Source organism: Scatophagus argus, chromosome 10 (assembly GCF_020382885.2).
Source record: "Scatophagus argus isolate fScaArg1 chromosome 10, fScaArg1.pri, whole genome shotgun sequence".
In the NCBI taxonomy this organism is placed as follows: Eukaryota; Metazoa; Chordata; class Actinopteri; family Scatophagidae; genus Scatophagus; species Scatophagus argus.
The window spans coordinates 759,360-786,483 of NC_058502.1; the positions used below are offsets into that span (position 1 = coordinate 759,360).

A 27,124-nucleotide genomic window follows, 5' to 3' on the forward strand; every position below is an offset into this window, starting at 1 on the left:
GCTGCTCCTCCTAACTTTTGGGAGGTTTGATGGAGGAGGCCTCCGGTGGGCGAGGTCAGCGTCCACACTGACGCGCGCTGATTGGCCACAGCTCGCGCCACTCAGAGGTTAACCCGCAGGTAATTGGTCAGCGGAGTTCCCCTCGGCTCCTTCTAAACTTCACATTGTCCACCTCAGACTCGGGTCCGACTGTGTGGCGCACTTGTCCCACTTGGGCCGGTGTCAAAAGCAGACCTACCGGAGGAAGCTACCGGTGCGGATTCACTTCTCATCCCGGTGGGGGTTTGTTACACGAGGGGACTGAACCGATAAAATACCGGATCTGAAACTTTCCTCACCTCAGAAGACAGTTCGGCAAAAAGAAAAATGGCAGACAGCACGGAGCAAGGAGTGTCTTCCTCCACTCCTCTGTTCAACGAGGAGGTGCACCACTACCAGCCCGGGATGGACTCCGAGTTGGTCCAGCCCAAACAAGACCTCTTCAGCCTGGATGACATTGTGGACTTGGTCGGCGGGGCTCAGGACGCCTTGAACAGGCACATAGCTGAAGATGGTGCGCCACACGAGTCCACAGAAACTTCATTCGCTCCTCCAGAGGACCCAGTAACGTTAGCAGAGCCCGTCCACGTAACGGAGCCGGAACCGGAGCCTGAGGCAGAGCCTGCGATCCCAGACTCCACCAGCTACCCCTTTGTTCCTGAGACCTCTCCAGCTGCCGAGGAGCCTAAAGTGGTCGCCCCCAAAGCAGAACCGGAGAGTGCAAAGATCGACCCGGAGCCAGAACCTGCCCCAGAGAGCGACGCCCTCCCAGCGGCTGAACCCCGGAAAGCAGCCCCAGCCCCCGCAGAGGCAGCAGAGCAGCCTGCGGTGACAGAGGAAGCACCGGCTCCAGCATCCTGTGAGTATCTGAACTGAAAAATACCACATATTCAAGGAGGCGCGACTTGTTAGCAACTTAAGCAGATAAACGAGTAGGATTTCCGCCTGAAGCGCGAGTGAAATGCGGCTGAACGGGATTTTCACGCTGTTTTTCACATCTTGGCAGGTTAACGTTTTTGTGCATCTGAACGAGGTTAGCATCGCGTGCTCAGCCAGACGCCGACAGGAAGATAAATAAGTGGGCTGAGTCTCCAACTTTGTCGGGTTGACCAACTTTATTCACCGGAATCCGTTAAACCATGTTCAAATGTGGTGTTTTTGTCCACATTGTTAACATTTGTGCCGCTCCGCCACGGTGAGGTTAGCCGGCTAGCCGATGCTACCCTGAGGGGAGCGGATGGTCTTTCATCATGACCCGCTGTGTGACAGTTGCATGTACCGTGAATTTAAAAACCGCATTTTTAATCAGAGTCGGAAATACGGCTTGAAAACAGTGAAGCCATTCGGGCTGTTTTTGCACAGAATGCCGGTGATCGAGCTAGCAGGTTAGCCCCGGTTTCGCTGTGCTGGAGAGATGCGGCCCACCTGTTTTGACAAATAAACGGCAGGAAGCATAATGTGAAGTGTCGCCCGGATGAGCTGGCAGTATTGCACCATTTTAGGCTTAGCGTTGCATTAATAGGGCGCACTGTTAACACAACGCCAGTCGTGTGTTCGTGAAACACTTTTCGGGAATAAATTTGTTTATTTCACCGTTGAAGATGTCACTGTTGTGTCAGAGGGAGCAGCGCCCATCTGCTCGGTGCCTCTACCCGCTGCGTGCCCGCTGTTGCTAACGGTGGCTGATAGCCGGGTTCCATTATCGGACAGGCTTTTCCCTTGGTTTTGTCAGTACATACAAAACAAACAAACAAACAAAAAAAACATCTGACCTGACACTTTCATGTTAACGAAACTCAAGAGCAGGTACACGATGGTGCAAAGGTTTTCGGTTTTAGTTATCTACACTGAGATTGACGTTAGTGCTCAAATCTGATTAATCTGTGACCTCGTAATTACAATAAGGAAGAGATGCGATGAAATTGATTTGTATATTTTGTCGGATTAAAGAAAGTAATTACGGGGTTGCAGGTTGGGGAAGGATCTGTCCGATAATGGAAGCAGGAGTTGTTAGCACAGCGCGGTGTAACCCAGAGATTAGTCACAACAAAGGAATCCGCTGTGCGTCCACTCCCTGTGTGCTGCCCAGCCTTTCCACGTTATTACCGGGATAACGTCAACTCCTTAAATTACTGCTGTATTTTTGCTTATTTCGTTGGTGTGCTATTTGTGGACATTCACTCCCCCGACCCCCACCGCCCCCGCCATCTCCACCCAAACCCACACCCTCAAATCCGAAAAGGCCTGTGAGCCTCTGCGTCCCCTACGAGCTGCCATCACCGGTCTGAAAGCTCTTCGGGTGGTGTCTTTGTAACGCTTGGACTGGTGGTCGCTGTGTGCTCCGAGCTGATGCTGTTGTAGCTGTTGTTTATCAGCAGACAGCAGGTAAACAGGCCCGTCCGGCCTCCTCCAGGCAGGCAGCAGAGGCAGGGTGGGGCTGCTTGGCAGGGAAACATCGCAGTCACAAGCCTCAACAACAGACAAATCTGCAAAAGAAGTCATTCGTTTTCCTGCTTTTAAGGAAAATCACAGTCTGATTGAGTTTACTGTTTATTTTCCACCAGTGCAGAAGGTCCTTTATCACGCTCATACCTTTTTCTACCTTGTATCACTTTAAAGTTTATGTGTAGTCATTTGGACCTTTTTGAAACCTTGTTAGTTGTGCTCTGATTGGTTTTTGAAACCTGGGTTATATATATATATAATTCATTTTGACTTTCATGGTTTCAATCTGAGGATGAGTCAGATTGACCAACAGCTTTTCACCTGTGAGGATCTGCTGCTGTGAATGGAAACTGATCCCCTTTGGCCTGCTGATCTGTTCAAAAATGTCAGCTGGGGCTTTAGCAAATGTTGCCTGGCATTTTCCCTTATCTTATGATGTTTATGGACCAAATTAATAGTTGATTAATCAGGAAAATAATGATTGGTTGCAGCCCCAGTAAAAGTTCTGTTTTGGCTCACACGGATGTCTTGTCACACATTACAGCAGGCAGTTAGTGGTCTCATTGAGACGTGGCTCGGCCTCAGTGTGAAAGAGCAGTGACAGAACGTCATCTGGGGGGGGGGGTGAACAGGATTTCACCCGACCACGACCGTCTTTTTGAAGCGTTTCTCTGAGCACGAGTCCCATTGGATAAGTCCTGTTGTACACACGGATTCACGTCGTCACAATGAAAAAGGTGTTTGAAATGAGTTTCTGTCCCCTCCGTCCGTCCCGTCCGACGGCGTGACTGACAGGCTGGGTAATCGTCCGGGGCTCAGCGGTCACCGCCGGCCTACATCTTATTTTGGGTCACCTACATCCGTCAGTGTGTGTTTGTGGAGAGCTTGTGATGTGGTCAGGTGGATTAGATTGAGAGGGGAGATGTCAGACACACAGTCACACAGGCTTAAAGATCAGCGTGTGTGTGTGTGTGTGTGTGTGTTGCTGTCCAATATTGTTGTTTTTCTGTATCCTGGTGAAGGCTGGATGTAAGTGGGGTTAAGTGCTTCAGAGTGAGACCCCAGCCTCCACCCAGAGCAGCCACACCCGGCTTCTATCTGTTGTTTTTGCTCTGCCAACACGGCAGCTGGCTTTTGGTCCACAAGTCAGTCTAATATGACGAGAAGCACATGTTAATCTGTTTCTAATCTCGCCTCTTGTCGCTGTGATAAGCACTGAGATATCCCGGACTGCGTGCTGACGGATGACACTTACCCATGTTGTGCTGATTCGTTGCATTAATGCTGTTCTGAGTGAGGTTTCCATGTAAATAAAAGCCAAATCAACTGGTGGAGCAGGACGTAGTTTTTCACTGACATGAACGACAATCCTGCCTTTTAACTGAGCAAAAGCCTCGTCTTACTGTCATCAGAATCGTTAAGAGGCTCTTTTGTGTTTCTCTCTCTCTCTCAGGGCTGAGAATTGTTTTATCCATATACAGAAATGGTCATCGTTTTCATTTTCAAGCAAACGTAGTGAAAAATATGCCTGATACTGTTTCAGCTTTTTCTAAAGAAAAGCCTTGCTGCTTTTCTCCTTTGTTTTCCCGTTTCTGTATTACAGGAGTACAGTCTTTGACATTTAAAACTGAAGCCCGAATATCTCAGACACCCGCCCCTTTGCCTCACAGCAAGAGGGTTCCAGGTTCGAATCCCGGTCTGGAGAGTGTTCGCCCTGTGCTTGCGTGGGTTTTCTCCGGGTACTCCGGCTTCGTCCCGCAGTCCCAAAGACGCACACTTAGCAAGCGTGTGTGGTTGTCTGTCTTTGTGTGTCAGCCCTGCGACCAGTCCAGGGTGAACCCCGCCTCTCGCCCATAGTCAGCTGGGATAGGCTCCAGCCCCCCTGCGACCCTGACAGATAAGAAAATGGCTGGATGGACCCGCCCCACACCCATCTGAGCCAATCAGGAGCAGTGCTCAGCTGTCAGTCATGACATTCCAGCCCCTCTTTTTATAACTAATTAAACTCAAGCTGATCAGAAAAAAGATGAAACTTGAACATACATCAGCATGATACGAGCTGCCTAAAATCATCCTTTCTGCAGGAACCTGCTGTACTCGCATGCCACTCTACAAAATCCCAAACTTCTATCAGAAACCAGTTTCCTGTAAATAAGGGCAGGTGTTTTATTAGTCATATATTTCACTATCTAATGGAGCAAACTCCAGCTTCATTCAAGCTGTGAAACATCTGATTTTCATTCAGCCAAATGCAGAGTGTCGTTTGAGAGACGTTCTGTGATGTTATGCCCCCTCCTGGGCTTGGAAGAAGGTTCAGTGGCAGCTAACTTCTGGCTTGTCCTTCTTCTCTTAACTTCCTGCAGGTTTTGGCTGCTTTGGCTCAGCTTGGCCCAGTGTCTTCTGTATGTGGTCTGAATCTGCTCACTAAGAACAGGATATACATTATAGATATTTTACTTCTGACTATTGAGTATCGGTATTCCGGTCCGATTTAATCACTCTGGCCAGAGATTTTGATGGAAACTGGACTGACTGGTCTGGTGTTTGTAAGAAACGCCTGAATACAAGCATCGTCATGTTCAGACTGTACTGTAAACAATATTTGAATCTTGTTGTTTGAATGTCAGGCTGGATGAGCTTTGAATGCCACAATGTTTGTGAATTTTGCTTCAGTTTTCATCCTTGACAGTCTTACTTAGTTACTGCAGTTCTGAGAAGCTTTCCTTCCTGTGGCCTCTCACTTTGGACTGCTGGTATTTTTTTAGTGTCCAGAATTCAGTTAACTTGGTTGAATCTGATTTTTGGTTCAGGAGCCCAGAATGAAATCTGAAGAAGCGACATCGTTGATCAGATCAGTGAAGTCATGCTGAAGTGTCAAAATGTGATGCAGTCTTGTCTGTTCGTGGGGTAACTCCTGAAGCCTTGAAGGTGTTTGTTGTACATTTGACATAATTTTTTTGGATTTTCTACTTGTGTTGCTGAAACGCTCGTGTTGCCGTCTTGTTGCTCACTCCTGTCAAACCGCCGATCACTTCCTCCTTATCGGAGAGGAAGTCTTTCTGACGGCTGTCTCTCTGCATGACTTCTTTACCTTTCTGCGTAGCAAACACTGATGTCCTGTTTGTCCTGTCCTCCCCTCACTTCCACATGAAACCTTTAACAAAGGCTGGCTTACCAGAGAGGATGTGTTGAGTAAACCTTGTAATCAGGTTTCATACCCAGTCACAGCCCTGTGCTAACTTCTTCTGGAGACCAGTTGGGAAATTAGGTGAAGATTACCCTGCAGGCATCTGTGTGTCCCCCTTTTGGTTGCTGTGATTAAGACGTCCCAGCAGAGAATTTTTGACCTGTGCCGTTATGTTAGTTTAGGGACGTTTAGGGATATCTGTCACTTCCCCTGCTCTTGCTCTTCTGGGCTTTCAGGCTAACTAAATTCACTTTCTGCTGCTTTCTCTTGTTTTCTTCCACAGATGTACCTTCTCCTTCTAAAGCTCAGCCTCATCCTCTGATGCAATTCCCTACAGGCAAGTTCTCTCTGCTCGCTGTGTTTCCTCTGTCCTCGTCATTTATTTTCATTCGCCGCCTCTTTAGTTCACTCCTCTGTTTGTCATTAAGTGGCAAAAACAACCCTTTGCATGTTTGAGCTGTAGATTTTTGTCACCTGTAATAGCATTTAAAGAGGATGCTGAACACTAAATTTGATGTTTGCTTGTGTTCATGTTGCACTGTGACTCAAATGTGATTGTTTTGGTAGAGTAGACTTACATGAACTCACACAAGTAGTTTTAGAGGAATAATGATTCTCCTCAGTGATTGACAGGCCTGAAACAATGTTGGTGTTTATGGAATCCATCATGCTTGATAATATTTTGAAAAAGGCCTTTGAGGGGACTCATTATCTACTGTCACTGAACAGCTTGTGTTTGTAAGACACATTGGGCATGTTGTATTGGCACCAGACCTGGGGAAAAAGTTTATTTTACCACCATGGAACAGTCCGGGTTGGTAGACCAACCACCAGGCAAATGCTGCTGGATCATGACTGTGGAAGGAATGTAAAGGCTCTCTACTTTTAATTTACTGTTTTATTAAAGAAAATGTAGCTGATTGTTAAAGCTGTAAAAGTAAGAACAGTAAGCTGGGAACAAAAAAAAGTTTTCCGTTTATACTTGCCATGTGCTCAATTTGAGCCACATCACCTGAAACAAATACCACTTCTGCCAATGTCAAAAGCTCACACACTTTCACGAAATCAAAAGTCAGTGAAGAGGAGCACAGGTTTGTCATTAAATCTGAAGATTAAAGAGTAACTGGAGTAACTCATCACCTGATCTTGTGTGAAGAAGTGGAAACATGCTCCTCTGACCTGTATGGGCAGACCTCCTCTGAGAGTCCTTTATTTTTGATTTTTTAAAGGCCAGCAACACGTTTATTAACACATTATTGAAGGCTGATGTGTTTCAGCTTGTAACCTTCAAGAGTCGACTCTGGTACGTCATTGGCTAATTCATAAGTGTCGTCAACGCTAACTGACAGCACAAGCATTATTGTCATCTTGTGTCTATGGGCAAAAGCTGAAAAAACTGACTTTTGAATGTGTGATCCTTTTGACACACTGATAGGTTTTTTGGAATAAACAGAACGGGATAGGAGTTAACCTGACTGTGTGGGAAGTGCCTTCCAGCCACAGCCAAACACTTAGCAGCACTTGTCTGGTCTAAATGGATCCCCCAGGTATGGTGGGCACTGTGAGGAATGGAGTATGTCTTTGATATGTGCTGTATTGCATTCTCCCTCCTCCCTCTCTACTCAAGCACTTGGGCAGAAGGGTGATTCCCCTGCTCCCATCTCTCCTCTCTCCCCTCTTCACTCCCCTGACTCTCTGGAGGAGCTCTCTTTGACCGAGAGTCCCAACCAGCCCCCTTCTTCAGGATCTGCTGCACCTTTGGGCTCCTTCGCCGCTGAACCCCCCACTACTCATTCCAAGGACATGCCTTGGGTGGGTGAAGAGGGTGACTCTGGACTGGGCCGTAGTAAGAAAAAGGAAGACCTTCTAGATCCGTTAGCTGGTCCTTACCTGAGTTTAGGGAAAGACCCAGGGCCTCACAATCCGTGCGAAGACAGCGGAGTGTCCTTTTCACCTGAGGAGAAGCTGATTAGCTCAGACAGGTCCTCCACTGGCCCCTCCCCCGTGAACCCCCAGATGATGGTCCCTGAGTCTCACCTTGCCTCCTCTAACCCAACAGAGCACTGGGATTCACCATTCCTAACATCCCAAGACAACTCCAAGGTCTCCATGGATACCTTCTCCAAGGACACGCCTCCCATTAGCTCCTCCAGGTATGAGCAAGACCTGCATGACAACCAGTCTGATGAAGATGATGACCTGATGTATGAGGTGAAGAAGAAGAATAACCCATTTGAGGGCTATTCCCCACTGGCGGACAGTGGCTACTCCCATTTTGGAGACGCCAAGTCTGACAGCAGGGCCTCAAAAATGTCAGAGAGTCCCACTCCGGATCTTGTCCAATATGGCCAGACTGGAGAATCCCAGGATGCCCCACCATCTTTCTTAGATGAGGGGAAAACATTTGAGACCAGCAAGGTGGCCGCTGACTCACTCATGCAGTCAGTGAATCAGTTTTCATCTGGTCTTAAAGACGATGACGATGAAGAGCAGGATTCTGCTTTGCCACCGTCGCTTCCAGACATCCTGAAGTCTTCTCCGCTAAACCCTGACAAAATTGACTCCGGATCCTCAGAGGGAAGCCCGGAGGAGCAAAGTCCCATTCTTGAACGGAGGATGATGGAGTCGCCCAACCCTCCAATCAATCTGTCCGCGAACAACCCATTTGCCTTTGATGCTAAAGTGTCCCTGCTGAAGGAGATGACTGAGGAGATGGAAGCGAGAGCATCTGACAAAGCAAAAGTAGAGGACGACAAAAGCTTTGGAGCATTTGATCTTGTCAAAGAGGCTGAGGAAACCACCCCTTCAAAGGTCAAAGAGGATGAGCCGGTCAAGATTGAGCAGAAAGATTGGTTTTCAAGCCACGACTCCCCCAAAATGACCGAAAAGTTTGAGCCACTTGACTTCCAGAGCAAAAAGGCTCCTGCTGAGGAGTCTGATTCAGAGTCACCAACAGCAGACTCACTGTCTCCAGTCTTGGAAGCCATGGCCAAGAACCCCGCCAGCTTCCAGGTGGAAATGGAGAAGAGGGACCTGGCAATGGAGGTGGAGGAGCCAGAGGTGGCTGAGGAAGTCTCTGAACATGAAGTCTCCTCTGAGGAGTTTGAGTTCATTGAGCGACCACCCAGGGGTGTTATTGATGAGTTTCTTGAGGCTCTGGATACTTCCAAGTTTGCCTCATCCAAGCCCCCGGAGATCCCCTTGGATGATGATCTAAGCTTTGTGCAAAAAGATGTGGCTCCAGTTTCTGCTATGCCTCTGACAAATGTAGCACCGCCCCCCAAGGTTGAAGAAGAGGCTCCAAGTCAGGGCTCCTACTGCCTCCTCAGTCAGGCTTCCCCACAGAAGAGCAAGGCCGAGCTGGAGAAGGTCGACATTCAGCAGCCCCCACCCCAAGCTCCTCCCACCCATTCCCCTGTCCCCAAACCAGAGGAGACGGTCGCTAAGAAGAGCACAGAGGGCGGCAAACTGTTTAAGATGCCAGCCGTGAACATGAGAGCAGGTAAACTAAACCAGTTCCAGCATGGAAATCATCCCCCCACATCCTCCTCAGTTTTCACTGGCACTTCCATGTTCATCGGCATAATTTTCATCTCCACTCTTTTGTTCTCCTCAGTTATTTTCTCCCAACCAACCAACAGTCAGTCTTTACTTTAGATCCCGTCGGTTTCTCCTTAGCGTCACTTTTCCGTTCTTTTTGCATTTTCTTTGAAAATTAACCCTTGCATTTAGTAACGTTTGTGTAGCTGTGTGTTTCATTGTGCTTTGACCTTTTGCTTTTACTGCATTTTGTGCCTTTCGGTCTCATCAGTATAACACCATTTCTGTGTGCCTGATCATTTTATTTCATTTTCTTGTTTTACATTTTAAGATGTGGTAAGTACAATGTGATTTTTATTTCTCTTCTATTGAAAACACAAGCTCCTTTTATTGTCATTCTTTAAATCGGAGAGGCTCATCTCAGTCTTTAAAACCACCTACAAACACTCGTTTCTTTTTGCCCTTTGAGCATTTTTGCTGTCGAGTTGGATTACCTTTGCCGTCTGGTTTTGGCTTCTCTCTACTCTAGAAATAACCCGAAATGCCAATCTGAAACCCAACACCCCCTCCTACACACTGCAAACACACAGAGCTACCAACCACACCCTGTTAACTGACTGAATAAGCTGCCATTCTGATTCACTGTCTGCTTTACAAACTCTCCCACACCCTGCAATACATGACCACATCAGATTTAAGGATCCTGGTTCTAAATACAGAATCCATCTTTCATTCATTCAATTTCTTGAGCTGGAATGTCTTTGCAGACGTTGTACACGGGTTCATTAGACCGCAGGTGGTGTTCTCACATGAAATTCTGAGTAAAATTAAAGAAACGATTTGAGGAAACACTGCGGGTGTTCATGGAAAGACTGAGAGGAAAGTCGCACTGCTGTGTTGTCCAGAAATATTGAAAACCTGGTGAGGAAAGTCGACTGTGAGGAAGACTTGAAAGAATCAGTCGGTGGACAGAAAATTGCTGACGGCTTTGAGGTGATTCAGCTGAGCAAAAGTGGCGAATATCTGCTGGTTCAGCTTTGCAGCGTGAGGATTTTGCTCCGTTTGGAGGAATTTGAAGACGACGTGTTTGTCTCTAAGAACTTATCACGGACACTTCTTCTGTTTTTGATGCTTCATGAACGCAGTGGTCAGTTGTAGCCGTGAGGAGGTCTGGTTTGCAGATAGTGATGCTAAACCAGAGTCTCTAATCTCTAATCTTTGCTTCTTTGAGAAAAGTTTTGATCTGTTTGTAGTTTGTCTTCCCTGTGCTCTGAGGCAACCGTCTGAGGACAAATCTCTGATGTCCTTAATGTTTATCAGGCAGAAGTAAAGCTGTCTCCTTCAGGGCTTTTAGAAAGTGATGAATCGCCCTCGAGGCTCCGCCGTCTCTCTGAAGACAACAATGCTTCGTCTTCTTTTTAATGGATGACTCAGTTTAATTTAAACTGCACTTGTGTTAATGCCTGCTCACACAGTGACACACTCTCTCTCTCTCTCTCACACACACACACACACACACACACACACAGCAGACAGGTAATGTGTAACTGGAGCAGTAGGATTTTGCTTTTTGGGATGAGCGGCCGACACTTTTAACTGTGTGTGTTGGAGGGATCTCCTGTTAATTAAAGCCTCCTCCTCCTCCTTCTGCATTGCGACACTGGCAGGCCCACAAAGGGTTCTCCGACCCAGAAACCACTCAGCAAATGTTCCTCATTATGCAACTTGAGGTGCACGCTGCGATCTGAGCACGAATCCCCCTCGCTGATGGTCTCGTCACACTGCCAGTAGCTCAAATCGGTTGTTGCTTCCCTCTGAAATGTTTGAAGCAGTAGATTAACTCTTTAGTTGTAAACATTTTTGAAAAAACTCAACATGATGTATGACTTCATTTCACCAGTAAAAAACAACTCTTTCCCAGAGACCAAAGTGACGTCTTCAGATGTCCTCCTTTTGTCCCACCGACAGTCCAGAACCCAGAGACTCCTCCTTTACTCTCAGAAATAACCAATCAGCAAATCATTTAAGAAGCAAATGAGCAAATGTGTGACATTTCTGATTGAAATTAATTGATTTAAAATGGTTCCAGACTGATTTTCTTTTGATTGACTGATGAGTTAATCACCTGATTGTTGCGGCTCCTGGAGCCCATCAGTGGGCTGAATCGTGTTGCTCTGTCTGTGGCGTTAATGTCTGACACTGTTTTACATCCAGTCTAAATAAGACGAGCGGCTGCCAACTCCTTTCAGTCTCTTATTTGTTAGTAAATCAGCCATAAGGTATAACGGCTGCACTCCTGTAGCTTTGGCAGGGTTTGAACAAAATGACTTCATTATACAGTCAAAGTGCATTTTAATACTGCTTTACATTTATTTTGGAAGGGAAAAGCTGAGTTTGGAGCTGAAAGGTACAGTTCCATGATCCGAGGACCACGTGTGGATGGTGTTGTTGTCCCAGTGGGGCACAGCAGCAGTTACTCCGAGGCTGAAGGTGAAGGGTCGGCGTGTCCTCACACTGACAAACTTTGTACTTTTATGTAACTGAAAGTCAAACTGCAGGTTTGTTTCCAGCAGGGAGCAGAATGATAAGAGAGCCGGCAGGTCATCGATGGAGAGGAGTCATGGTGAATCAGACGCTCTGTTCCGAAGCTGAAATATCGTTGAACCCTTAGAGAGTTCCTCAGCTAGGTGGTACATTTATTAAAACATAAATTTCATGTGCTGAGCTCTGTCTCTCCATCTGATCTGTTTTTCATGTTAATTATTCTTCATGTTGGTGTATGCAGACGTGTCTTCTACCTGGTCTATATGAGATCATACATGTGCTAAGATGAAACCATGCAGGTGGTCAGTCTGTCAGAGACAAAATTCTTTGAGCCAGTCTGTCCTGACTGTCATTCTTCACATTCAGCAGCTCTGTGTTTGCTGTTGTAGTTAAATGAGTTTTATGGGTGAGGTCATTTAGAATTTTTCAGGAAGAGAGAAGAGAGGAAGTGGAGATGTTTATAAAGTGAGACCGGTGCCCTCTGGTGGTAGAAGACTGTGATTACCACTCAGGTGATCCAGGCCCCAACTCCCTGATCAGATACTACAGGAAATACTGTTTGTACAGCTAAGATTATTTCAGGCTGCAAGCCTGCAGCAGCGATAGTCAGTTCTCTTTGTATTTAAGGTGGATGGCAAACCGTCAGTCCGAGCTGAACCTTCCCGCTCTCCTGGTTGCAAAGCCACCATGTAAATGCTCTGAAATCCCGGCAGCAGTTTGGAAATGAGTTGGAAACCAGCCGCTTTTGTATTCTTACCCTAAACTCCTCACAGGTGACAACGAAGGTGACCTCAAAGCTTGAACCACTTCAGCAGTTTCCTCCGTACTGACAGATTTTAGGGTTTTATGAATTATGAAATAAATTGTCACGAGAGACCTGAAGAGGATTTTTAGTTCACATTTTATAAACAAATCCACTGATTCAAGATTCAAGATAGTTTTATTTGTCACACACACAATCGTACACGGTACAATGTGCAGTGAAATTCTCTTTGTCCAGCAAATAGTTGAGCAAACTAATCAATCATAGCAATCATAGCAGCTCTAAACAAGCACGTATTTATTGTCAGCTTTTGATTCATCACAGTTGATGCACAGTGAATTGAGTGTGGTGCTTTGACACTTCTGTGGACGTTAAACAGGCCTCTGGCTATGGATACGTGTAGCTGCTGTGTTGACTGTACCAGGCAGCACCAACTGAATCAGTTACACAAAGACGAGCAGAAATCATTCTTCCCTCCGTCTCGCTGCCTTGTCAGCAGCTTTGAGAAAGCGAGGAGGAGGGATGACGAAGGGAAAGCAGGGTGAGATAAAACATGAAGAAAGAGGGGGAAAAGTGGGGTGGAGGTTAGGAGAAAAAAGGAGGCAAAAGGGGAGATCAGATTCGGCAGGGGTGAGGAGGAGGAGTGAAGAGAGAGCTGCCAAAAGGCAGGGAGGAGGGGGTGAGGCAGGCAGGGGGTGAGGCAGAGACGTTTATAGTTGCTGCGTCAGAGCGCTGGCAGCAGACAGTCAGCTGACTGCACGGCTGCAGGAGGGAGTTGATTCGCTCACTGCAGTCGTCTCTCCCTGAGGAAGCCTTGCTTGGGTTCTCCCCTCCCTTCCTGCCTCTGCCCCTCCCTCCCTCCCTCCTCCCCCTCCCTCCCTCCCTCCTCCCCCTCCGCCACAACCTCCTGCAGCTGAACACATTTCCTCACACACATTTGCACTTAAAGCCTCGGCCTGGTCGCGCTCTGTGTGGAATGTGTGTTTGCTGATCGGACGGCATGGAGAATAACTCTGTGGACACGAAGGAGTGCGAGGCTGCAGCGAAGCACTGGAGAGAACAGGGTATACCTCCACCTTTCTGTGTCTGTTTGTGCGGTGCTCACAGTGTCACTGAGTGTGGAAGCTGTTTGCTGCTGCAAGGTGCTGCTGGGAGAAATGCCCTCCCAAATATCTTCTTCTTCTTCGTTGCTTTGGCTCTTCTTTCATGCTGACAGTAGGAAGTAGATGTTTGATACTGATGCCTGAACAAAGACAAACTTTCACTGGATGTGAATTTATTGCTGAAACACAGTCAGACATGGCAGCACATGTAGCTGAACCATTTATTCAGACAACTCACACAAGCGTTGGAAAATTTGAGACTAAAGAAAATGTCAGGCTGAACTGTGGACTGTGTGATATTTCGTGGGACAGTCATAAAAACACGTTGCCTTTTAGTTTGCATATTTTACTCCGTATTTGGATCATGTAGCTGAAAAATGGAGGTTTAAGGGGTTAACTTTTGAATCAGGTTGCTAAATGTGTTTCATCTGGCTTTGTTCGTGTGTGGAACTACTTCCTGCTGGCCGTGTGAATTGTACCTGATGCTGATTGTTTTCTTGTGTCCCAGGAGGGACAGCAGATTTTTCTGGACTGTCTCATCCAGGTGTTGTCCTGGAGCGACTGCAGCGGCTAACAGATAAGACCTTTGGACAGTCAGCAACTGTGACCAAAGGTAGCCTGCAGAGAGGAAGGCGAGGAGGAGCAGGAAGGGGGAGGGATTTGTCAATGGAGTGACGTTAACTTGTGGTTTAATGATTGGCTGGTCTGCTGGGGATATGCTAACGAGCCGGAGGAGAGTCAGGCCACGGCCTTCTGCACAGGCAGCCGTTGACTGTGTGTGTCAGACAGACTGTCATGTTCTGTGTTTCTGACCGAGTGATTTCAGAAGCTCAGGCGTCGTGTTGTTCCTGAAGTCAAAAAGTAAGACTGAGTGACGCACAGCCGCACTGCAACAAGCTGAGCTGACGAGTCGTCGGATATAAACCTAAGGGTTGTCATTAAAGGTGCAGTGTGCGGGATTTATGGGCAGAAATACAATATAATATTCGTAATGATGTTTTGACTAGTGTGTAATCGGCTGAAACTGAGTTCTCAGTTCCTCTTCCATGGAGCCATGTTTCTGTGGAAGTCCGGAAGAGACAAACCAAACACCGGCTCCAGAGAGCAGCAGATGAACCGTGTTCAGTTGGTTGTTATCTGCAATCCCACCACTAGGTGCCACTAAATCCCTCAAACTGGATGTCGGTGTAGGTTCTCAGTCATCCACGTCACGATAGCTGAAGTGCTAAAAGTGAAGGCAACTGGATTTCTTTTAGGTTGTCGAACACGTTTCACCCTTCATCCAAAAGGCTTCTTCCCAGGAGAGTCCCCCTCGAGTGGGGTTGTCACCTTGGGAGTGGACCTGAGGGTCGCTGACACTTTGTGCCATCATGTGAGTCGTCGGAGTCACATGGGGGACGCGTGAATGGGGGTTAAGCCGTCTGGGGGTTGGTGTGACCTGGACCACTGGCCCTTTAACCGTCACTTCATCTCAGAGCCTCCGTGCTTCCAGCTGCTCAGATGTGAGGCTTTGTGCCATAAATTATGGTAAATTGAATATAAAGATCACAAAAACTTTTCAGTTCTCTGACATTTTACAAACCAAGAATGAATTCAGAAAGTAATCAGCAGTTTATGAGGGTGAAAGTAAAACAGTATTGATGTGATGGACTTCCTGTACTGTCAGCACGGTGTTATGTCATCATCTGAGGTCATAGTGCTGCTGTGGCTTCTCCTCTCCACACTGAAGCCTTTGTGCTGTGTGTGTGTGTCTGTGTGTGTGTGTTTGTGTGCGCGTGTGTGTGTGCGCCTCTGCTCATCAAACCATCAGTCACTGAGCTTGTTATGAAGGCCGTGAAGCTGCAGAACGAGCTCACTGCACGAGCGGCAGAAGCTGCTGTCAGGAGTGTTAGTGTGACACCATGAGGCCAAGACACGCAATGACTAAGCAGTATTTGGTGTGTATGTGTGCTAAAGGCTCTGTGGTTGCAACAGTAGGACAATAACGGCTTCATGTTGCAAGCGAGACTGTGCAGATTGAAATCTGTTGTTGGAAATGAGGCCCGTCGTCGTCTTTTTGACCTCTTGCACACTTTTCGCCAACATAATGACTCACCTTCCTTCACTTGCACACCCACACTGAGGTCATCATGATGTGTTCAAGAACAACTGGACTTTTGCCTATTTAATCTGCACAGAAATAATCAATTAATGTCAGTTGAATGGGAAACTGATCAGTCTTACATGATCAGTCTTAGTTGTATTATGATGGTAAACCAAATGTCTTTGGGTTTGGGACAAAACATGATAATTATCGTAAATAATAAAGGAGAATTGATAATGAAAATAATGGCTGGTCTCAGTGCTATCAGTGACCCAGCACACAGGAGCATCATTTTGACACAGTGTGATGGACCGTAAGGACGAGCTTCACTGTGCAGCCACACAATATGTGGCTCAGTATTAGCTTATTGCAGATATACGTGTGTTTATGTACCGGGCCAAGTGCAAACTGATGGTGTTTCAGCTCTCATTAATACATTATGAGGCAGGCTTCAGTCCCAGGCATGTCTGCATCACTCACTTGTTTTTCTTCTCAGTTGATCTGAATAATGTATCCCCTGCAGATGATTCTCAGATTTATCTTCCTGCAGCTGAGACTTAACTTACAGTTTAACAGGTTTTTCAGTGTTTGCTTCAGGTCGTGCAGCCTGCAGCAGTCTGACAGTTTAAACAAATTTTTTTGTAGGAAAATTTAAGTGCCAGACTTTGAACTGAGCAGAGTCACTTAATGTTAATAATCCACAGTATAATTTTAGTACTGAAGATTACTTCAAGTCTGATTAAGCTGATATTAAAGAGAAAAACAACCTGTTTGCTGAGCAAAAACAGAGATAAGATTTCCTTTATTGTCCCACAATGGGGAAATTCACAGGAAACAAAAACCAGCTTCTCTCTGACAGCTCACTCATCATATCACTCATGTCACTGCCCACTCGGACCTCCTCAGACCAGTAAGTCTAGCAACTCAGTTTCCCGATTGGGCATCGTTTGTTTTTTCCCAGAGCTGGATGTAGCTGAGGAATGAGCCGTCTCGCTTCCTTCTGTTGAGAGCTGCACATGCTCAGTCCACATCGGACGCTGGGGAGAAGATGGCCGCCAGTAGACGTTTATGGAAACAGGAGTTCAGTTAGGTGGTGTTCGAGCACGAAACTCCAGCCATGTGTTGAGTAATTTTCTGCAAGATGAGTTAAAGATGGCAGCCCCTGACCAATGGAACAAATAATAAAAAGTGACTTTGGGGAAGTAGATTTCTGCCCCCTGAACGTAAGAACAAACCACCTCTGACCAGGCCTGATTGTTTAGTAGTTGGTTTGTGGCTCAGTGTTTGGACTGCATGTCTCCCAGCATGCACCTGGTGTTCTGGACAGCTTGCAACTCCTTACATGGATTTTCAACTCTGGTGTACAGTCTCACTTTATTCCATTTCAGTGGGTGGAATCTTAATTCCCAACTTTTATCTCTTCCGCTGAGCTTTTCTGCAGCCAGTTGTCCTTTTACAGCCAGGTTGTGAAACACAGCTCCACCCTCCTCCACCCTCCTCCTTCAGCTGTCACAGTCGGGTTAGAAAACCTGTCTCTTCATTTATGGCCTTTCACACACACAGAGTACACACCTCTGACTGAGTGAACATTGAACAGTGACACTGTGTGTGTGTGTGTGTGTGTGTGTGTGTGTGTGTGTGTGTGCTGTGACCAGCCTTCAGATTCCTGATGTTGGTGTGGATGGGACCACATGGAGGATATTTCAGAATTCACATTAATCTTCATTACAGTTGATTTAAATAGCTGCAGGACCTCTTGAACAGGCTCGGAGAAGATGGTTTTATTTTACTTATTCACAAAATAATTTAGTTATTTAATATCTTTCGGTGGCAGTCGCTGCTAATACTTTATTTGATAGTCCTGTGTTTTCCTCGTCGTCTACCAGAACCTCTCCTGAAAAGCGCTATATAAGTTTGATGCTAAATTGTATCCAGGTGTGTTCAGGTGACCTTCGGTGATTTAACTAAAAGGCTGTTTGAGTTCCACTACATTTACACTTAAAGTATTTGTCATATTGTCTTGGCATCGTGGTGATCTTCGTTTTCCTCTCCTTAATTTTCACGGTTCGGTACAGTATTGGGCTAGACAGCTTTGCGAGTCCGTTTTTAAAATGAGTCTGTCGTCCGCCCATGCAGACAGAGAGGCCGAGCTGCGCATGCGCCCCCCTCTCCCTCCGTCTCCCCCGCTGTCTCCCCCTCTGTCTCACCTCTCGTCAGCCAGGCGGAGCTGCCGTGCTGCTGCATGCTTAGCGGAGGTTCAAGATGGACGCCAAACGGGGTTAGTCTGGTCATAATCTTTTGTTTACCGATCATCTCTCTCCTGTTTTACATGACGCCTCTGTGCACGGTTATGCCGCGTTTATGACTGCTTCAGTATTTGCATGAGCACCGGGACTGTGGCTTCAGGCAGGGGAGGGTTGGAGGCTGACTGGGTCGCCTGCGGAGGTCATGCCGGACGGTTTGACGTTTTTTGTCACTGCGGTGAGGACGGGGCTGCCACACGAAATACAGGGGGTGATAATGACACTCTTCGGGATGCTGACCGTGTTAAACAGACGGGAATCAGACTAGCGATTAAACAAGAAATGAAACGAGATCTGTGGCGGGGGTTAGCTAGCTGTGATGCGCGGTCTATTTTTAACCAGGCTCCGGCGATGCTAGCACGCCTGCTACCATATGTAGCCAGGCAGCCACATTTGGACCGCGTACCCTCCTCCCCCTCTCCCTCCCCGTCTCCCCCCTCGCATGTTGGCTGTTCGGTCTGTTTCTTTACATTCAGACCACACATCTCTGTCAAACGAGCGACGACAGCTGCTGCGTAGCTAGCAGAGCTAACATCGTGTTAGCACACTGAGCCCTTTCATTATGAGGGGAGCGTTAGCTGTCAGCTAACATACAGCAAACATACCAGCTAGCTGTCAGCGCCCCCATCCACAGCTCTTTCTGCTCAGTGAGCCAGAAGCTTCCCCAATATGAACCACTTCTACTGGTTCCATAGCGTCTTGTGTGTCAGTGCGTTATAGCTGTTTTGAAACAAGTGCAGAGGCGCTGTCTGTGCTGGAAACCCCTCAGTGATCTGATCTGGAATCAGTGAAAAGCACCCAAGCTGTGGTTTGTCAGTAGAAAGCATCAGCTGCACCGAAAGCCGTTTTAAAAAGGATAACTGAACAGATAACTTGAGTCTCGTCGAGTTGCGGTTACCGGGTGACAGAGGTGCTCATCATACTGATTGTACTGTCCACACACGGACGTGAAAATGAAGTCATTTTACACAGTTTACATAATTTGATGTATTGCAGTTGACTTCAGTGCTGGTTGTAGTGTTCTTTTTTTTAGCACAAAATAAATACATTTTGATAGCTGCTTCTTAAAGGGTTGTATCAGTTAGGAGAGCATCTAACAGTAAAATGTACCTGATGATCATTTGTACCTATTAAACAACTAAATATCCATATATATATATATATATATAGATATATAGATATATATATATATAGATATCCATCTATCCACTAACTTATTAATCAATTGATTGTTTCAACTCTCTTGATGTGAAAGCACATCCAATGAATGGAATATTAATAAAGTACTTTTACTGTCAGTCTGACTCATATATATATATATATATATATTTATAGGAATAATCAGGTCGGGCTCTGACAACTTGGCATTAGTTGCAGAACACTTAATATGTTTCTGATCGACTGTCAGTTCAGCACTTAATCTCTCCTCAGTAAGCGTCCCGTGTTTGTAGCGTCAGCCTGTTTTATATGCATTGATGTGGAGCAGGTTTAGGACTCCTGCAGCTGACGCAGTCAGCTGGATTTGTCCACTAGGCAACAACTTGTGGGAAATCAGATTTGAGGTTTTCAGCCTCATAAGCTCTTTTATTGGCTGTTAAATACTGTGATCAGCTGCCAAACACATTATGGCTGGCTAGTCAGTCTGCAGTGCCAAACAACATGGCTGCCATTATCTGTCTGTGCAGAATACCATCTCGCCCTGCAGCCTCAGTTTGCATTTTAATGCTGCTTTCCCTGCCATCAAACACTGTCTGTGGATTTATGTAAAGACCATGAGACGTAATTATTCTTTAATGACTGCTCATGGGGATCTTGCACCTGTAAAGGCTCTTCAGCTGTGTAACAACAGATAAGTGAGGCAGAAAGGGTCAGATTCCAGTGTGCAGCTTGATGTGACGCACTCTCATCGTTCAGACAGTACAACATATGTCGGCTGTGAGCGACGTCAGAGCCTGTAGGAAACCCAGGACTCCTTCACTTCTAATATTGTCCACTGACCTGCCTGGAATTCCCTGGTGAAATGTAAGCATGCTCAGTGCAGGACGCGGGTCATGAGCTCAGTTGTCTCCCAGCCACCATCTCAGCCTGGCTCCTCAGAGAGTGACGGAGACCGGGTTCTGTTGTCTTTGAGTGTTATCAGCCATCATTCAACCATCAGTAACGGCACAAACGCAACAAAACCGCAATCAGTGATCAGCCACAGCTGCGTTTAGCTGTTTCGTCTGCAGCATAGGTGGGCTGACAGACTAATGCTAAGCTAACTGTACTGGAAGCATGTCGTACTGCAGGGGAAAGTTTCAGATTCTTTTATACAGTCATTTTTATTTTCAGTTACCGTGTGAATCATCACTGCCTGGCAGCAGGACAGGAAACGGGGTGGGAGGCAGATCTGAGTCAAACCGTCGTCACATAAGCTGTCAGCTGGGTAGGAAACTGGATTTTTGGATGGCATAATGAAATAATGTTCCTGCAAGTCAAAGCTGATCACCTCCAATATGGCTGTCGGAGCTGGTGTTACGTCACTTGGACGTTGTTGTTGTGGCATTGGGGTGAAATATGGACGAAAGTCCCAGCAGGCACAGAGATGAGGAAGTGTTTGAGTCAGAAGCTACAGTGAGTTTCCTGCTGCAGGCTTGTTAAAAAGCCTGACAGAGTGCGTGACCTCTGACCTCCCGCAGAGCTGACAGCACCCAGCTCAGCTATGGAGGACGACAAACTTAAAGATGCTCCACCTCTGCACAGTCACATGTAGCAGCCGTGTGACTGTTGGCTGAGGACGAGGCAGAAAATCTGACCGGAAACACATTTTCCCTGAGGTCACTTTAACTCAACACTGATTCATTTTGTTAGATGGACCCAAAACAAATTGATCTTTGGTTCCAGTCAATGCGTCTGTCCCTCATGGTCCCATGATTTCTCGTCCAATCGTAGCTTTCGATGGACGGTAGGAGGACATTCTGATTCAGGCTCATGGTGGTGATGTGATCAGTCTGGTTGACAAAAATGATAAGGATAACTCTCTTATACACTATGATCATGAGAAGAAAGATCGATCCAGTGAGAGATATATTTACTTGTGCGTCTGGCTTTATTTATTTCAACATAAACATGTCTCTACAAAGGCCTACAGAGCTTCACATTACAGAATAAACAAATATTGTTCAGTACTGTATATTTAGAGAGCGTAGAGCCCTCCTGCTGTGACAGCCAGATGAATGGTTAGTCATTGATAGGCTGATTTGTATACGGATCAGATTTGTCTCCACACACACTTCCAGATTGTGGGACTGAGTTGAGCTGCAACTTCTCGGCCATCGTCATCACACACATCACTCATTTCAGCTTGACCTGCGCTTCATTTTCAGTCAGTGAAGTGATGTGACTGCTGTCACTCTGTACGTTCACGGTTTTATGCTTTCCCCCCCACAATCTGCTGTCACTTTGGTTTTAACAATACAGTCATGTTAAATGAAGGAATGTCCTCAGTGTGCATGTTAATCGTCAGTCCGTCAGTGGTTAAAAAATGATGAAACACAACGTTTTAACACAATAAAAGCCCTGAAAGCAGAAGAGCTACAGGCTTCATTTAAGGACAGGAAGTGGAGCTCAGTCACTTCTCTCTGTATGGACGACACTAACCATCAGCCTTCCTCCTCCTCTTCCTCCTGCAGTGGTGGATCTCCTCTACTGGCGTGATGTGAAGACCACCGGCGTGGTGTTCGGCGCCTCCCTGCTGCTGCTCCTCTCGCTGATGGCGTGCAGCATCGTGAGCGTCTGCTCCTACATCGGCCTGGCTCTGCTGTCCGTCACCATCTGCTTCAGGATATACAAAGGCATCCTGCAGGCCATCCAGAAGTCAGATGAGGGACACCCATTCAAGTGAGTGTACAAATACAGCATTCTGATGATACAGAAACTTTGATTCATGTCAGGAGAGTCGGGTTTGGTCTGATAAAGGAGCTCCTGGTTTGCCGTATGTTTGCTCAGATAATCAGAGACGTAATGGCTTCACTGGGACGTCACAGAGGTCTCCCACCTGATGAACGTTAATCATTCTGATCTGAACTGAAGGTGTGAGTAAGATGGCAGTAAATGAGAAAGCACAGCTCTGTCTTAATTATATTGACTTTAACTTAATTTTTGAAAATTTCACTGCCATCTTATAGCTGTACATTTCAGTTCACATGCAATTTAATCACCTCTGTTTTAATCAGTTTCTTTTTGTTACTTCCACCTCTCATAAGAGGAATGAAAACTGCATAAAAGAAGGTGGACTTCCTGTTTTTTACTGAGAGGAAGTGTCAGTCAGTCAGGTCAGGTGACTCACATTGAGGTCATCTTAACGACACTCAGACTGAGACGCACGCTGGCCTCATCATCACCTGTGCTCTCCCTCTCAGGCAGTACCTGGACCAGGAGGTGGCGCTGTCTGAGGACATGGTCCACAAGTACAGCGACATGGTTCTGGCCAAGCTCAACAAGACCATCGTTGAATTAAGGCGCCTGTTCCTGGTCGAGGACCTGGTCGACTCCATCAAGGTGAGAACGGCTCCTGTCCACACTGGGTAAAATGAGGAGACGCCGACTGGTGGAAGAACTTATAACAATCGCAAACAGTTTAAAGTCACGGCGTTTAACCCAACAGCTGAATTACAATGTGCTGAAAGCAGCTTCTGACGTGAACTTCTACAGCATCCCAAAGCGCAGAATACCGTCAGCAGCCTTCCTCACCGAGAGATCTTTGTAGTGTAGTTTACAGGTTTCACCTGGAAGTGGATCAAGTCGGTTACTGGGTCAGTTGCTGTCAGCAGATAAAATCTCCCTGTGTTTGATATGTAAAGAGTCTGATCTGAACTCTTCAGATCCGGTCCCTGCCAGTCGTCCTCGCAGACCTGTGACTGATGTTGGCGATTGATGACATCACCCATGTTTGTTTCAGTACCACAACACACAGCGGCTGGCATTCTCATTGGACTTGGTGGAAACCTTCATGTGTGCCAGTGTTTTATTCTTCAGCTCAGGCTTTGCTTTGACATGTAGTGTTGGGTTTTAGTGTTACTGTGGTGGCCTCCTACAGCTGAGGTTTCTGCCCGATCAGCTGTGTTAATCAGCAGCGCCCACAGTGTTGAGTTCGCTGAGAGCTCTGCAGCTGTCTGAGGCCTGTCGTCACCTCGCTGTGCCCTCAAACCGCAGGCCAAATACAGACGTGCACTCACGTCTCAGAGTCAGAGCAGCACAACTTCCCTAAGACGGTAAAAAGTCTAAGTCTTTTAATCCCATCAGGAGGAAGTTTGAGCCTCAGGAATGTTTCAAATTTCTCAGCGGCTTACAAAAGCATGTCGTGTTCTTCTGTTTCTTCTGCCTCTGATTAGCTTCCTGTTATCCTCCTCGCTGAATATCTGCAACCACACAACTGAAGACACATCACATGTTTAATGTGCCTCACAGCCTCCAGTCAGAAACGGCTGAACTGTGGGCTTCTGTTCACTGGACGCCATGTTGGCTCCGGCACTCTTCATGGTCGCCACAGCACTCTGAGCGTTCATATTAACAGTTTTACTGAAGGAAGGTCAGTGTAATCACGGCTTCACTAAAATGATCAGAGGGCTCACTGATTACTTGATCATCAGTTAAACCCCCTAAATAAAAAAATGCTTTGGCCTGTTGGTCAGATAAAGCGGTCGGACATCCCAAACAGTGACGGACATTTTGTCACAATGTTTTAATCTTTGAAAACTTACGGATGAATTGAAATCATCATCTGCATCAGCAGAAGCGCACGTCAAACTGATGCTACATGACCAGAGAAAGCAGACAAAGTGCTGAAAAACCTACAATAACCTGAACGCACTGCACCACACTGGACCACTAAACAGTGCGCTGCGAGGTGGGCGGAGCTCGGCTGTTTGCCCGTTTGAGGTGAGAAATGTGTCGCGGACGTCTCGTTTCCAGTTTCTGCTGGCATGTGAGTGCAGACGAAACTGAAGTTAACATTGTTCATTTACATCGACTGAAGGACTCTTTGTGCCACCAGTGGTTTTATTGGTCGTATGAACGCGTGAAGGAGGTGTGAGTGTGCAGCGACCTCACAACATGGACTCTGTTTCTGTTTGTCTGCCTGCTGCACAGCTCTGACAGTGAACGAAGCTGGAACTCGGTCTCGGTGGTGTTGATCCACAGCGATTTGATTCCCTTCCGTCAAAACGTCTGTTGCCTCAGGAAAGAACCGAATGCTGCATTTATGGCCTTCATGTTTTTGTACTGCAAAGACTGAACTCTGGTGTTTGTTGTTCGTCTCTCTGCAGTTCGCAGTGTTGATGTGGATCCTGACCTACGTCGGTGCCTTGTTCAACGGCCTCACTCTTCTTATTCTGGGTGAGCAAACATCACGTGACATTTCCCATCATCCTCTGAGCCTTCAGCTGACGATGAATCGGTTCGCTGAGGGCAGCAGTGCGGTACTTTGGCTCCATCTGGTGGTCACATGTAGATCACTGACAGCAGGATAAGAAACAAACTGTAGCCTGAAACGGCTTCACCGTCTGCAGTTTTGGGTTTTAGATTTGAAATCAGATTAACGAGTAGCATCGAGTTGAGCTTCTCTTCTTCTTCATCCTCAGGTCTGATTGGAGTGTTCAGCTGCCCGATCATCTATGAGAAACACCAGGTGAGTTTGAAGGTGAACACTCTTGTTGGAGCTCGTTGGAGGACGTGAGGGAGCCGCCAGCAGTTTAATTATACTTAAACACTTTTAAGTTAAGAGGCCAAAGGATAACTTTTAATGTGACTTTTGAACATGTGGTTTCATTAACAGCTCGAGGCTCAAACACGTCGTAGTAGTCAGCTCACAATTGTTAATAAATCAGAGCCAGAATCCAGGTCTCTTGTTTTGTTTTGCTCTGTGGGACAGACAGGATTAATGTGGGAGACGCCAGGTTTTCCTTCGTTACCAGGTCACATGACTGATTACAGTCTGGTGGATGCTACTGAAGGCCGTTCTCACTGTGTGTGTGTGTGTGTGTGTGTGTTTCCAGGCTCAGATCGACCACTACCTGGCTCTGGTCAACAACCAGGTCAAAGACGTCGTGGGAAAGTAAGTGGACAGTTTCCTTCCTGAGTCTCTGTGGACTGCGCGGTTTTCTAAACTTTTCATTCAGCAAAAATGAAGTGATTAAAACATGACGGGTTGGTCAGCGTTTTTATCTGGTCAGACTCTCTGATTTCTAAGTGTTCACTACTGCTGATCACATGAGCTGTGCCTCCGTCGCCATGACAACCGCACCAGGCGGGGAGACTTGAGCTCGGGTTATGAATCTGATTGGATTGCGATTGCCGATTGGTCTGTTCCTGCCCGTAAACGACGAAATGATTATGAAATGGAACAGCAAACTTCAGTTTTCTTTGTGTTACTTCTGTTTGCTAGCAGCCTGTGAAAGTCTAATGATTGGATTCCCGTCCTCCTGCAGGATCCAGGCGAAGGTGCCCGGGATGAAACGCAAAACGGAGTGAAGTAACGCCGAGTCGGAGTTTGGATTCAGGAAGTCCTGAGAGGAAGCTGGTTGGAGGGGAGGGGGTGTGTATGGGTGAGGGAGGGGGGGTGAACATGAAGGAAGGCTGGAGGGGGAGAAGACGGTTTTGGCGTGGACGCAGCCCTTCTAACTTTATTTGTCAGAATAATAAAACTTTTTTTTCCAGTTCAAAATTCCTTATTTTGTGTTTTCTGGAGGAGCTGAAGCAGGTCGGAGCTCAGCTGAGGTTCACAACATCGAGGTCGGCTCGATGATACGCAGCGTCTTTTATGTTTCATCGAGTGTTGAAATGTTTGTTTCTGTCAGACCCTGAAGCTCACAGAAACGCATTTTAATCTTGATCAACCCTCCCACTCCTCTCCCAGTGCATTGTGGGAGGTCGGATGGGTTCCTTTTGTTTTGTCGTCACTTTTCCTGCCCGCAGTCGAGCTGAGCGGAGAGAATTGTTTTCTCTGTCTGCTGTTTGTGAGAAAGACGAGAGCGAGCAGCAAACAGAACCTCATTTGTATTTTTTCTTATTTTGCTATGATTACTGAGTTAGAAGTGTTTCGTGATCTCACTGTCGTGTCCCTGAGCTTCGAGCTTGTGTCCTCGGTAACCTGCTGCGTGGTGTCGCCTCGATGTGATGAACGACGTCTTTGAGTCCTGATGAGGCAGCGGGGGGGATGTGGGGGAGGGGTTGGGGGCTTGTACTACCATTTAAAAATAAAACATCATCGCTTCTGAGTAACTCTAGCTAGAAACATCTAGAAAACCTTTACCCGACAAATAAAACATGAATTACATATTTCCATGTCATTGCAGCTGTCTAGTAATGAAAAACTCTGGAAGAAACACGTTTACATTCATCTCCATCAAATAAAATATTTAAAAAGTGAAAAAAAAAAAATGAAATGGGATTTAAATAAAAATAACCATTCTGTCTGTGGAGCCAATATCTTAATAAAGTTGCAACTTGATGTGACTTTTGGAAACCTTCAAGCATTTGTTTGTTATGCAAGTATAATTGTGAATGATAAACTTCATACTTCAATTGTGACGATAAAAAGCTTCCAGTCGGAAGCCGTGTTTGTGGAATGCATTGTGAGATGTAAACAGTTATCAATAAAGCTTCTAGACAAAGAAACTCCCGCCTCCTCGTCAATATGTTAGCTTCTGTTAGCATCACGCGGCTAAATGTGGAAGCTCGTTGCCATCGGCGGAAGAACGAAGGAAGAGTGAGGCGAAGCGCAGTGCTGTCACGGCTTTTTATTTCTTTTACTTGGGTCAAAATTAGGAGAGAAAAAATCTACGGTGTGCGAGACTAAGTCGTAATATTTAGAATAACAAGTGAATCTTCATCAACCAGAACTGAGACTGAAGACAAACTACTTTAAACTTTGTATAAAAAGATGTAAGCCAAAGCTGTGAGGCATCAAGTCATACATTTGACTGAGCTAAAATTACAATTCCTCAACATTATGAAACAAAATACTGACATACTAATTATATATTTGTCGTAGTGGGCAAACTTTTAATTTATCTCACTTCCCAAAAGAAGTGTTTGACTTATTGTTAATTTGTCATTTTTAATATGTTGTCTGATCTT

The 27,124-nt window shown here is 46.4% G+C and overlaps 1 protein-coding gene across 8 annotated transcripts; it reads left to right on the forward strand.

Moving 5' to 3' along the window:
• On the forward strand, nt 1-26,662 carry rtn4a (reticulon 4a). Of its 8 annotated transcripts, none has more exons than XM_046402325.1 (9): nt 10-898; nt 5,955-6,008; nt 7,299-9,173; nt 21,679-21,886; nt 22,408-22,546; nt 24,313-24,382; nt 24,628-24,674; nt 25,042-25,100; nt 25,474-26,662. In XM_046402325.1, the coding sequence occupies exons 1-9, from the start codon at nt 367-369 to the stop codon at nt 25,514-25,516; spliced, it is 3,027 nt and encodes a 1,008-aa protein (XP_046258281.1). In that variant the 5' UTR covers nt 10-366; the 3' UTR covers nt 25,517-26,662. The 8 variants fall into 8 exon arrangements, with proteins under 8 accessions (XP_046258282.1, XP_046258281.1, XP_046258283.1 ...); XM_046402327.1 differs by having other exon boundaries at nt 16-898; nt 7,731-9,173; XM_046402328.1 differs by lacking the exon at nt 7,299-9,173 and having other exon boundaries at nt 46-898.
• Nucleotides 26,663-27,124: the final 462 nt, after the last annotated feature.